The sequence below is a fragment of the Orcinus orca genome, chromosome 19 (genome assembly GCF_937001465.1).
Source record: "Orcinus orca chromosome 19, mOrcOrc1.1, whole genome shotgun sequence".
NCBI classification, from domain to species: Eukaryota; Metazoa; Chordata; class Mammalia; order Artiodactyla; family Delphinidae; genus Orcinus; species Orcinus orca.
The window spans coordinates 7608072-7621161 of NC_064577.1; the positions used below are offsets into that span (position 1 = coordinate 7608072).

The following is a 13090-nucleotide window of genomic DNA, read 5'->3' on the forward strand; positions in this document are numbered from 1 at the left end:
GGTCCCACCAATGACTGTGCATGTCCTGATACAATGTTCTTGAACCTGTGCAGGACTGAAGAGAGCAATGACCCTGTGATCTAGACTTTAGTCATTCCCAAAGTCAACGGGATAAGGACCACATGTATCTTCTTCATCAGATACAATCTAGGGAGTGCCAGGTCCCAACAAGTAAGAGAAGTGTAAGCAGAGGCTGGCAGGCAGACTGTGTGTGCCAACAAATGTAGACTGGCTGGGGGAAAAGCCACTTAACTCACAGTCGACTTCCAGGGGACCTCTAGAGACCCCCTGCTAGAATCCCAGAATGTCTAGAATAGAAAGTTCTCTGTGAAGGTTCAAATCTTTCCTTTCTAGAAACTCCAGATAGGAGACTAGGGAAGATTAAGAGAATAATTCCAGTCCTAATCCCACCTTCAACTATAGAACATGCTGGTCTAGGAAGTTCCCTAGTGGTCTGCTAATTAGGACTCAGCACTTTCACTGCCAAGGTCTGGGTTCAATCCCTGGTCAAGGAACTGAGATCCCACAATCAACATGGTACAGCCAAAAAAAACAAAAACAACAAAAAAAACACCAAACCATGCACCATGCTGGTCTAGTGGAAGCCACTGATTCAGGGCTCGGACTGCAGGTGTTATACAACATACTCAGGGGCTAGCTGTTTCTAAATCCTTTGTCATCAAACATTGGGCTTATTTCAACTTTTCCCCAAAAACATCAGGGTTTTCTTTGCTATGTTTCCTTGGTGTCTAGGTCTGGCCCTTCTCCAGCGCAGGAAGGTCACCCTGCAAGGCCCCTTCTTATGACTGCCTCTCTCAAAAGTCCCTGGGCCTCACTGCTGCTTTTCAAGCCAAACATGAATGCATCCTATTAAAACTGGAAATTTCAGTAGCTAACAATAAGGGAGTAGCTTAAAAAGATCCCAGTACATTCATACAATGGAATACTATGCAACTATTAATAAATTTTAAACAATAGATTATATGTAGTGACAGAGAAAAGGTTTCCCATTTACTAAGTAAAAATGAACAATTTAATAATTAGTATGATTTGACCCAAAATTTGGCTGAAAAACATGTCTGGAGACTTTATATACACGTGTATATGAAAGCATTTTAAAAAAGGATTAGAAAGACACTAAAATGTTAACAGTGACTAGAAATGAAAAGATCATGGGTGATTATTTTCTTGTTTATATGTATTCTCCAAGACAGAGGACATTACTTTTGTAATCAGTAAAAACCAAAATTATCATACCATCCCCAAATAGGAGGGATTGGTTCTATGCCATCTTGGGCCATGGCTACTTGGTGGTTCCCACCCAGCTGGCTGCCAAATTGCACTAGACAACACTGGCACTCACCACCGGCCTGAAGGGAGGCCCCAAGCTCATCCTTCCACTGGCTTAATCTGGAAAATGAAGGTGGGACACAAAACCCCAATTCACTGCCACCCCTGGGCCTACTTGACCACACCCTCCATCCACCCTGGGGCCCAAATTCCAGCTCTGCACTCACCTGTTCTGCAATAAGGGTAGGCATTCCACGCTTTTTCATGTATATTCAGGGCTCCCTCCGGGGCCAGCATTCGAACAAATGTGGGCACTTTGCTGTAGTGAGAAAAGGGTTATGAAGAGAAACAGAGGAGAGAGTTAGAAGACAATGGGCTAAGGACTTCCCTGGTGGCACAGAGGTTAAGAATCTGCCTGCCAAGGCAGGGGACATGGGTTCGAGCCCCGGTACGGGAAGATCCCACATGCCGTGGAGAAACTAAGCCCGTGCGCCACAACTACTGAGCCTGATTACCTAGAGCCCGTGCTCTGCAATAAGAGAAGCCACCACAATGAGAACCCCGTGCACCACGACGAAGAGTAGCCCCCGCTCTCCACAACTAGAGAAAGCCCGTGCGCAGCAACAAAGACCCAACACAGCCAAAAATAAATAAATAAATAATTAAAAAAAAAAAAAAAAAAAAAGAAGACGACAATGGGCTTCTACTGCACATTCTCCAGGCTGCAGCTCCAGCTTCTTTGTGGGGAGTTGACACGCAAGTTCCCCTGAGACCAGCAGGTTACTCTGTGTGTGAAAAGCCACCTGTCAGAGCCCGACACCCCAGCTCAGCTGGCTACTAACATCCACCCGCAACTTGGCCCCCTACCCTCCAGGAACAGGACAGCAGGTGAGGCCCCGGGCTACCGGCCACGGCTTATCAGTCCTTACGCTATCATTACGCACTCTTCCAGAGCTCTGGGCCCAGGGCATGGTACTACACATTGCAAGGATGAGATGTCTTCAAGAGTGGACCAGAGTGACTGGCTGACTAACCTGGAATATGGGATCCAAGATGACTTGATCTCCTAGGGTCAGTTCTGGGCAGCTAGGAGGGCCTCAGGGCCATCTGCCTCCCAGGACAAAATATTTTCTTCCATTCAATTCTTGTCTCAGGTTACAGAGCAGCAGGTACCCTATGAGCTCTTTTTGTTTCTTTTGTTTAAAAAAAGGTATGTGTATTCCTCTGCCTCAGCTTTTAACTGGTAATCTACACAGTCTTAGCAGGCTCCAACCACCTCATCAGCTTAGTGCCTGAGGCCTAAGAAAAAGAGCCACCTCCAGCACACAGCTAACTCGGAACACACAGAGCAGCCCACTGAGATCCACTCACTCTTGGCCACACTCATTCAGGTACGTATTTCTATGAGTTAGGCACCACGATGCATGTAGGAATCACACAGACATGGCTCCTGCCCTCAGGGAGCTTCCATTCTAGTGAGGAGTGGAACTAACCAGGCAGAGCACTGTGAGAACACGGTGCATGGGGAGGCTCCCCAGGGAAAGGAAGGTTTACACAGAGTAGCGAGTGGGTAGGACTGAGCTAGACAAGAGGACGGAAGTGGGGTGGGAAAAGCTGGGGGGAAGAGAGAGAAGTTCAGAGTAGCTGGTGTAAGGTATGAGGTGAGGAATACAGGAGAACAAGCAGAGGCTGGGTCATAAAAGATCTTGTAGCTGCAACAAAGAGGATGGACTTTATCCCGAGGGCAAAGGGCCATCTATAGCTTCTAAGCTAGGGAGCAACAGATCTTCTGGACAGAACGCTTGGAGCTGTGCAGAGAAGTGGAAAGCATGGAGACCAGTTAGGAGCTGCTGTGGTAATCCAGACAAGAGATGATGGAAGGAAATGGAAACGCTGGAGATAACCAAGGAGATGGACTCAAAAGGACTTGATGAGGGACTTCCCTGGTGGTCCAGTGCTAAAGAATCCGCCTTACAATACAGGGGACACAGGTTCGATCTGTGGTCAGGGAACTAAGATCCCACATGCCGTGGGGCAACTAAGCCCACGCACCACAACTACTGAGCTCCTGAGCCTCAAATAGAGAGCCCGTGTGCGGCAAACTACAGAACCCACATGCTCTGGAACCCATGCGCCACAACTAGAGAGAGAAAAACCTGCACGCCGCAACTAGAGAGAAGCTCGTGTGCCGCAGTGAAAGATCCCGCATGCCTCAATAAAGATCCCGCGTGACGCAACTAAGACCCGATGCAGCCAAAAATAAAATAAAATAAATAAATAATAAATAAATCTTTAAAAAAAAAAAGGACTTGATAAGACGAATAAGGAAGAGGGTGCTGTGAATCCATGGTTTCCGATTTGGGACAACTAACGGCTTTGGTCCTCATGAGGGGAGGTGGTCATGGCATTCAGCACTGTTGGTTTTCTTTTCTTTACTGTTGGTTTTCTTTTCTTTTCTTGGCAACTGGGTGTTTTGGGGTTAAGAGTAGTGGTAGGTAGCAGTTCAAAGTTTCCACCCTCTCCATAAGGGAGAAGGTGAGACATGTCCCACCCTCCATATGTACAGACCTCCTCTCTGCCACTTTGGCTGGACCAGCTGAGTCTTGAGGAACCAACTGGCCCCTACTACCAGCCTCACTATCTCTTTTCAAAGTTCTCTTTAAAAAATACAAATGTGCTGTGGGGAAAGTGTGTCTTTTTTAAATTAATTAATTAATTTTTGTTTGCGCTGGGTCTTCGTTGCTGCGCGCAGGCTTTCTCTAGCTGCGGTGAGCGGGGGCAACTCTTTGTTGTGGTGCGCAGGCTTCTCATTGCAGTGGCTTCTCCTGTTGCGGAGCACGGGCTCTAGGTTCGCAGGCTTCAGTAGCTGTGGCACAAGGGCTTCAGTAGTTGTGGCCTGCGCGTTCTAGAGTGCAGGCTCAGTAGTTGTGGCACAGGATTTAGTCGCTCCGCGGCAATGTGGGATCTTCCCAGCCCAGGGCTCGAACCCATGTTCCCTGCAATTAGCAGGCGGATTCTTAACCACTGCGCCACAGGGGAAGCCCCAGAAGGTGTGTCTTAAGCCTTATTCTAATCAACAGTTAATGGCTCAGTAAGTATTGGTTGGCAGTCAACTCAGAGGAGGACGAGGAGAAGGCATGGTGGGAAAAGAGCACAATGTCAAGGAAATGGGATCCTGGTGAGTTTTTTTGTTTTGTTTTGTTTTTTTAACTTTTTGACCACACCACGCAGCATGTGGGATCTTAGTTCCCCGACCAGGGATCAAACCCGTGCCCCCTGCAGTGGAAGAAGGGAGTCTTAATCATTGGACCACCAGGAAGTCCTTTGATGAGATTTTTTTCCCCACTTCAGTGTTGTTCTCTTCCTGGCTCTGGCACTCACAAAATCCTGGACCCCTCTGGGCTGGCACTTTTACATCCCTAGATCAGCAGACTACATTAAATCAGCGAGTTTACCAAATGAAAATGAAACTGCTTTGCTCAGTTTAACTGACTAGAGATTAAGGTTCAGGTTTAAGTTGCACAACAATGTGAATGTTACTTAATGCCACTGAACTTAAAAATGGTGGGACTTCCCTGGTGGCACAATGGATAAGACTCCGTGCTCCCAATGCAGGGGGCCCAGGTTCGAGCCCTCGTCCGGGAACTAAATCCCACATGCATGCCACAACTAAGGAGCCTGCCTGCCGCAACTAAGATCCAGTGCAACCAGATAAATAAATATTTTTTAAGAAATGGTAAGAATGGTGAATTTTGTGTTATGTACATTTTACCACAATTAAAAAAAAATAGCAGGTTTATTTTTTCCAGTACTGGGTAGTTTCTAAAACTAGATTGATTCAATTTCCATTCAAGCTGGTGTATGTTTACCATGGCTTCCAATGTCCTTTGGGCCAGCTTACAGTTTACTGAAACATTACTGTCTTGGTTAGGGATTCAGCAATTGTATGGTTTGCAATGGATTTTGGTACACCAATCAGTTCAAGCCGTACTCTTAAATACTTATGGCTTTGATCCAAAGAGAGGTACCAAAATTTCTCTGGTAGCTGATTTCACAATATCAGAATTTAAAATACTACCTGACCCCACAATTCTACTTGTAGGAACATTTACTATAGATTTACACACATTGGGTACATCAAAAGATTTGTGCAGAAGGAGTTTTAGTGGAGTACTGTATGTAAACATCTGGAAATGACTGCAAATACACGTCAAGAGAAGACTGGTGAAACAACTTCTAGCACATTTGTTTAAAGATACGACGTGTGGGCTTCCCTGGTGGCGCAGTGGTTGAGAGTCCACCTGCCGATGCAGGGGACACGGGTTTGTGCCCCGATCCAGGAAGACCCCACATGCCGCGGAGCGGCTGGGCCCATGAGCCATGGCCGCTGAGCCTGCGCGTCCGGAGCCTGTGCTCCGCAATGGGAGAGGCCACAGCAGTGAGAGGCCACAACAGTGAGAGGCCCGCGTACCGCAAAAAATAAATAAAATAAAAATAAAGAATAATAATAAAAACAAACAACCCTTTAAATGAGCAAAGAAGAACTACCTCTACCTACTCTCACAGGTGAAGCAACTTGATCAACCAGCTAACAACTCAGAAAACACCCCGAATGATCCGCTGTCTCCACTTTGATACCAGGACGCCTTTGATCTGCCGTGCAGCCACCTACCTCTGTAAGTGGTAGATCTTGTGCGTGTACTGGCCTTTCTCGCCGTCCTTTTCATAGGGCTCATTCACCAGGACCTCCACACCTTCACCACCACCCGTTTCATTTTTGCTGGCCTCAGCCACAGAGTACAGCTGCCCTACTTGATACTGAAGAAACAGAGAGACGGGAGTTACTGCCAACGCAGAATCTTCTCGATGGCTGCACACAGTCCAGTTGCCAGAACTGTCCAATTAGATCGCTCTGGGACCCCCTGATCCGGGAGCTCATCCCGCAGTTTCTCATGTGGCCTTGCCCAAATCCACCGAGAGCCACTAAGAAAAGCTGCTCCGTGGCCTCTCTTTAGCCATCAGGTGTGTTTAATTTCATCTTTCCCATTTTCACATCCTACTTCAAGGCTTCAGGAGGCAGGTGAATATGCTTAATCTCACACCACTATCCAGAAAATAGAGTCCAAGGTAGTTTTTGCCCTGGACCTGCCTTTGGTCCCAGATCCGCAAACAAGATCTGGGTTGGTTGTTAGAAATCTCTTTATCCCATTCATTTAAACAGGTCCTAAGACATGACTTCTTGTAAAGAAAGGTACCCAGTGCACTGTGAAATCCACAACCCCTGCTATAAAACTGGCTCATCGGGACTTTGCTGGTGGCGCAGTGGTTGAGAGTCCGCCTGCCGATGCAGGGGACACGGGTTCGTGCCCCGGTCCGGGAAGATCCCATGTGCCACAGAGCGGCTGGGCCCGTGAGCCATGGCCGCTGAGCCTGCGCGTCCGGAGCCTGTGCTCCTCAATGGGAGAGGCCACAACAGTGAGAGGCCTGCGTACTGGGGAAAAAAAAAAAAAAAAAAAAAACTGGCTCATCTACTTGGTTCTTCTCCAGCGTTGGGCCCCTCCTCACCCTGCCAGCAGCTCCCAGAGCAGTCCTGCAGGCAACCAAACCTCCTGAGGCTTTCCTGCTTCCTGGGGCTGAAGCAGGCGCCCTGCTTCCCGTATTAGACAGCACAGATTCCTACCCCACAGTGCTGGCTGGGCGCACCCTCTATGTTGGCACTTACTAGATGGCCAAAGCCTAGTTTTCCTTTATTTGGGTCACATGCCACCCTATCAAGTCACCAGTCAAGATCACTGGCCTCCTCTGATCCCTCAAGACAACTCAGTATTAGGGCCAATGACCTGGGCAGTGCCCAGGCCTGGCCCTTCTGCTCCCTTCTCTCTGAGGGAAGCTGTCTAGAGGGAAAAATGAGGTGAAAAGAGAATGAACGCAATCATTAAGAAGGGAAGTTACGCCTATACCAAAGGATGCATCTTCCCTATCACGGCCAATGCCACCAGGCACAACAGTTTAGGGAGTATGAGAAAAAGAAACTGGATTATAGTTTGGGGAGGGGTGGGGATCGATTTTCCTCACCCTCCACGCCCCTTCCCCAAGCTCCTGGTACTCTCAGGAGTGAAAGACAAAGGTCGTTTTGCCTTTGAGGCCTGCTCTACCCGGCAGCCTCCTAAGCACCACAGAGACGTTTCTGGGCAAACATGGAAGGAGGTGAGGCAGCTCACCAGGACAATTCACTGCTCACCACGAAGCTGAAAGAGCCCTAACTTCCAAAGCAAAAACGCAGTGCAGGATGCCAAGGAAAGGCCCAGGCAAACCGTCAAGGCTGGGTTAATCCTGTAAAGAGGAACATCTGGGTGAGAGCCAGTCACCTTGACCTTGCTAATCCAGAGCAACATCAGGGCTGCCTCAATGCCCCCAGGGAGCCCCAAGCTGTCCCTCTGCCTTTCCAAGTCCACCCCCTAACAGAGGCACACATGAAATCCCCTATCAAGTGGGTCAGGGTTTGGCTGAGCCAGGGGTTCCTAGGAGGCAGCAGTAATTCTGTTTCAGAGAAAAGTCATAAGAACATCTAACCACTGACTCAGCAGTCCTAAAGGGAAGGGGAGGCCGGTTTTACCAGGCTGGTGGAGGGGACTGGGGGGCCGGCTGGTGGTGCTGCTTGGGGAGGGGCCCCGGCAGAGACTAATCCCCTTCATTTGGTTCCTCTTCAGCTGCAGGAATCAGAGGGCAGGCTCTAAGAGGATCAGTGTGTTCGGCTGGCATCTTCCCCTTTTAATCTCTCTTGATATTCTGATCCTTTAATCCCAATGAGACATGTAAGGCAGTTTTGTTAATCCTAAGGGGTGAATAAGACTAGCCTCCACAAGCTACAAGTGAGGGACACTCTTCATGTCAGAGGGTTCCCTTTGGCACCATGGCTCTGCACCCTGGGAAAGCAGAAAGCAGCCAGACTCAGATGGGGTAGAGATGGGGGATGGGGATCAGAACATTAAATCAGATAAAGAGCCCCAAGGAGACGAGGATTCCAGCCTCCTCTGGCCCAGGACAGTGCTCCCTGCCCTGGAGATCTGCTCCCTTGTTCCCAAGAAAGAAGACAGCTAAGGAAAACAGAGACTCCACCACTTTGGCAATCTGGGAGTGGGAGCCCAGGAAGATGTAGTGGGTGCGCCTGAAACATGTCATGAAAAACAGCACAGCTGTTGGTCCCACCCCCGTGGACCTGCCAGCCCAGGCACCAAAGGGGCCTGGTGCCATGCATCTCTGGAAATGAGAAGTAAAACAGCCCTACCCACGGTAGGGGGAAAAGGCGGCCCGAACTGAGCAAGGAACCACTGGCGGACACACCACGTTAAACAGCCAGGGCTCTCTTGCTTTGCTGCAGAACGTCCAGAAACCCTGCACAGTGAGTATTAGGCCAAAGGCTCTGGCCAGCCAGAAGCTGATTTTACCCCAAAACATTGATTCAAGCCATCAGGATGGTCATAAAGACAGGGGCTTCTCTATTCTCTTTTCATTCCCCTTCCAAATCAGAAAGCTCTGAGGGCCTCCAATTGGGAAGTGAATCCAACAGCCACATGACACTGGGCTGTTCCCATGGGAACCGTTAGTCAGGATGGGTTATCGATAAAGACTCTGAGAAGGCTGGTCATTACTTATTTCTTCTTTGGCTTCCGCATTCAAGATTTTCTGATCTCCTGGAACCAAGGTTCAAGCCATCAAAAGAGCAGCTCCTGCTTCAACCCTGCACAGGCCAAGCACTGCTTTCTCATCAGTGGTTTATGGCTGAGAATGCGTTGACCATCACCAGGCTTACAGGTGAATCGTAACCAGTGCTGACTTCCCAAGCTTCTGCTTTCAGGCTCAGTTCACCCCACAATTTCCTCAATGCTCCAAAAACAAACAACCACAAACTGAAAACCGCCAATTGTGGACGCTCTCAAGGTGAGTTCCCCTTTCCCTCCATGCTTGGCTCCACCATAAGCAATCAGCCAAGAGGTGCCCCCGGACAGTGCTGGCCCTACTGGGTCTGCCACACCTCCCAGAGACACTCCCACCTGTCATTCCATCAAGAAACTCCTTGCAGGGGCTTCCCTGGTGGCGCAGTGGTTGAGAATCCGCCTGCCAATGCAGGGGACACAGGTTCGAGCCCTGGTCCAGGAAGATCCCACATGCCACGGAGCAACTAAGCCCACGTGCCACAACTACTGAAGCCCACACGCCTAGAGCCCATAGTCCGCAACAAGAGAAGCCACCACAATGAGAAGCCCACGCACAACGAAGAGTAGCCCCTGCTCGCCGCAACTAGAGAAAGCCCGCGCGCAGCAGCGAAGACCCAACACAGCCATAAATAAATAAATTAATTAATTAAAAAAAAAAGAAACTCCCTGTAAAAATGATCCACTTCACCCCTAAACACCACTTTGAGGTACTCCTGAACTCCTGGGGAACATCTTCCTCTCTGGGGTGTGGGATCCTCCTGTACAGCAGAGAGAGAGGCATAGGACCCCCAAGTTTCAGGGCAAGTAATGTGCTGGGCCTTCCTGCTTGGCCTCCTGGTTTGGAAAATCATCACTTGCTGTTTTTTCATAAAGAGAGCAAGGACCCCAAAGGAGATGGGTTAGCAGGGCTCCCCCAAGCCAACAGCTCTCAGCCCAAGCCCGTGGTTCCCAGGCCCCATGTACATCTCAGGGGCCTCCAGGGATCGCAGCATCTACCCAGCTATCCCCTCCCCCAGCTTCCCCAGTCTCATTTCTCTTATCCTCCTTTCCCAGAACTCCCACATCACGTTCGAGGCCCACCCTGACCCCTCCCCCAGGTCTCCACAGCTCTTAACAGACGTACAGCCCACCACCAGAGACAATCCTCTGGGGGGCCAATGCCTGCCGACCCTCTTTGGGCGCCAAGAAGCCATTTGTCTCATCTCAAGTGTGCTGCGGGCTCTGTTGGCCTGATCTCAGTTTTCAAAGGTCCATTTCATATTTGGAACAGGGTGGAAGTTATCACAAGAGCTGACACTGCAGGAAAGAGGGCGACTGAGGGCACCATACTGGCTGAGCAGCTTCACCCAAAGTCAAGCTTAACTGAAAGCTGAGGGGCCTGTGGATTCCAAAGGGAGCAAAGAACAAGGCTGAACTGGGAGAGGAGAGTGAAGGAAGTTCAGAGAAAGGGCGGGACAAGGGCGGCTCTGTGACAGTCTTCTGCTGTCCCAGAGACCAACTCTGAGTCAGCACGGCCTATGAACCTTCTTGTGGCAAATCCTGCCAGATCCCTATACACAGGAACGTCAGGCCCAAGAACCATAAAAGGACAGAGGGCAAGCCAAGCCCATCTGTCATTCCCTGCCCTCCGTGAAAGAAGGGTTCTGGGCCTCGGTCTTCCTAGCAGTCACCTAGAGTATGGCTAGGAAGGGCCTCAGAGATTTCCAGTCCTGCTGGTTTGTCACACAACCAGAGAGAGCCAGGCACACTTCCCTGTTGAGTCACAGAGGTCCCAGAAATGCACGTACTTCATCCCCTCAGTAACATGTCCCCAAACAGGCTGAGTTCTAGCAGGTAACAGGGGCTGGTTTAGTGTCTATTCAAAGTTATCTCGCTGGTCAACAGCTTGAGGCAGGTTGCACATAGTTGGTCAGATACATAAGCGCCCTCCTTCAACAGAAAATTGCACCAGGAAAATTCACATCGAGTACTGGTTATCTCTATGCTAGAACAAACATGAAAACCACAAGAAGATACTAGCGTGGGCCGCCAGGAGCCCGACTGAGCTAAGGGTCACAAGCAAGTATATCCAACTATGAATAAAAAGAAGAAAAAGGACTTACCTCTTCTACAGACACAGGTAGGATGACTCGACTGCAAGAGAGGGAAAAGAGTATCAACTTCAGGCTCTGAAACCTGCTCTTAAAGCATCATCTTAGAATGGTATTAAATGTTTTGTTGCACGTGACGCTACACTCGCTGTCAAAAACCCAGCAGAGAATGGCCCCGAGTGCTTCAAGGCTACGACCCTCTGTCCCTTCTGGCACTTCATTTAGAACCCTGTGATTCAGTGCAAACCTGTCCCCTCACCAGCTACTTCCCAGGCCTCTGACTCACATTTGGAGCTGTCTTCTTCTCCCTCTCTCCCACTCATATCTTCCCCAACAAAACTCGCCAATGGGTCTACCTCTCTCCGTTAACATAGGAGGTTGATACAGGAGGACTCACCCCTGCAAACTCCGAAGCCAAGATGAGGATTCAGACCCAAAGAAGCAGGTCCTGGGGATTTACTTCTGTGGACCCAACCTCCCAACAACAGCCCTCAAGGTGAAAGGCTAGGGAGGGGCCAAGCTCCTTGGAGGATTAATCACCCTAAGAGCACGCACCAACCATCTCTGCTCTGGGGCCAGATATTACAATACAAGCTACTACCACAAAGCCATCAGGAGAGGACACCTAACTTATGTCCTGACCTCCAGAAGCTGTCCAAAGACACCCCAACTGATCACTTTCTTTTCCTTCTCCATTTCAATGACTACCAATTGTTGGAGGTACCACCAATCAATCACCTGATGGAGAAGCCATGGCCAGCAAAGTCCCACACTGGTCAGAACTCCACACACAGAGGTGTGAGGGCCAGCGGCCCTTCTCTGGGTGGCTTACATTTGTAATGCAGAGCAACGGCCAACCCCCAGCTCAAAACTGTGAGGTCAGAGAGCTGAGACAAAAACGCTTGGTTGGGGCTTCCCTGGTGGCACAGTGGTTGAAGGTCCGCCTGCCGATGCAGGGGACACGGGTTCGTGCCCCGGTCCGGGAAGATCCCACATGCCGCGGAGCGGCTGGGCCCGTAAGCCATGGCCGCTGGGCCTGCGCGTCCAGAGCCTGTGCTCTGCGACAGGAGAGGCCACAGCGGTGAGAGGCCCGCATACCGCAAAAACAAAAAACAAAAAACAAAACGCTTAGTTGTATTCCTACGAATCAAGTCAGCTCCCAAGCTTAGATTCTCAGTTCCCAGACCCTAGGTGGAACCCCCTGGAGCCTCCTGCATCTTGCATGCTTGGTGAAGCACGTGCTGCTATGCTCTCCTTTCTATGCAGTGGTCCTGCCAATTGGGATCCTTGCTCCAGGCTGGTAAAGAGCCTGCTCACTAGTTTCTAGTCCCACAAAGGTCCCCAGATAGCAAGAGACACCCAGAGGGATCTGAGAAAAACTTCACACTCAAGGCAAGGCACAGAGCAGAAAAGTAGCAGGAAAAACAAAATGGGCTCCAAGTCTCTACTGCCTGCTAACTCCCCTTCCTCCAGAATGACTCAAATAATGTAAATCCTGCAGGTTACTGGATGCTGCCACTAATGTTGTCCTCCCATTAGAGAAAGCCAACAGTGCAGAAAAATACTTCCAACTTGGAGGCCACAATTTCTGCACCCTCAGGAGAAACTTCCTAGAAAACAATAAGCCTTTTATCTTCAAGAACAGCAGTAAAAATCACATCCAAGAATTTGCAGAAATCAAATCAAGGAGAATCCTGTTACAGGAAGTGTCAGAAAAATCAACAGGGACAAACTTCAGACCCTGGGCAGGCAGTTAAGTCTCCCCCAAAAAGAGATGGGCATCAGCCAGTTCCCGACAGGATGCCCTGAGGCTGCTATAGGACAGCTGCACACCCAGACATTTCTCCCTGGCTCCTTGGGAGCAAAACCACTTCAGCAGCAATAGGGTGCAATTCCAAAGGACAGGGCCACAGAGGCAGTGCGGGGCTGGGCCTGGAGCTGTGCTCACTTCAGTGTGACCTTCACTTGCACTCTCCAGAGCTGCAGCGCTGC

General features: G+C 49.7%; 1 protein-coding gene across 1 annotated transcript in view; it reads right to left on the bottom strand.

The window, feature by feature from the left end:
* The window catches only part of PITPNA (phosphatidylinositol transfer protein alpha), a 40812-nt gene that overhangs the window by 25245 nt on the left and 2477 nt on the right, over nucleotides 1–13090 (bottom strand). The window contains exons 2-4 of the mRNA XM_049701944.1: nucleotides 11111–11141; nucleotides 5963–6108; nucleotides 1518–1609 (exon numbers count right to left, since the gene is read on the bottom strand). Coding sequence (XP_049557901.1) covers nucleotides 1518–1609; nucleotides 5963–6108; nucleotides 11111–11141 — 269 coding nt within the window. The remainder of the gene's footprint in view (nucleotides 1–1517; nucleotides 1610–5962; nucleotides 6109–11110; nucleotides 11142–13090) is intronic.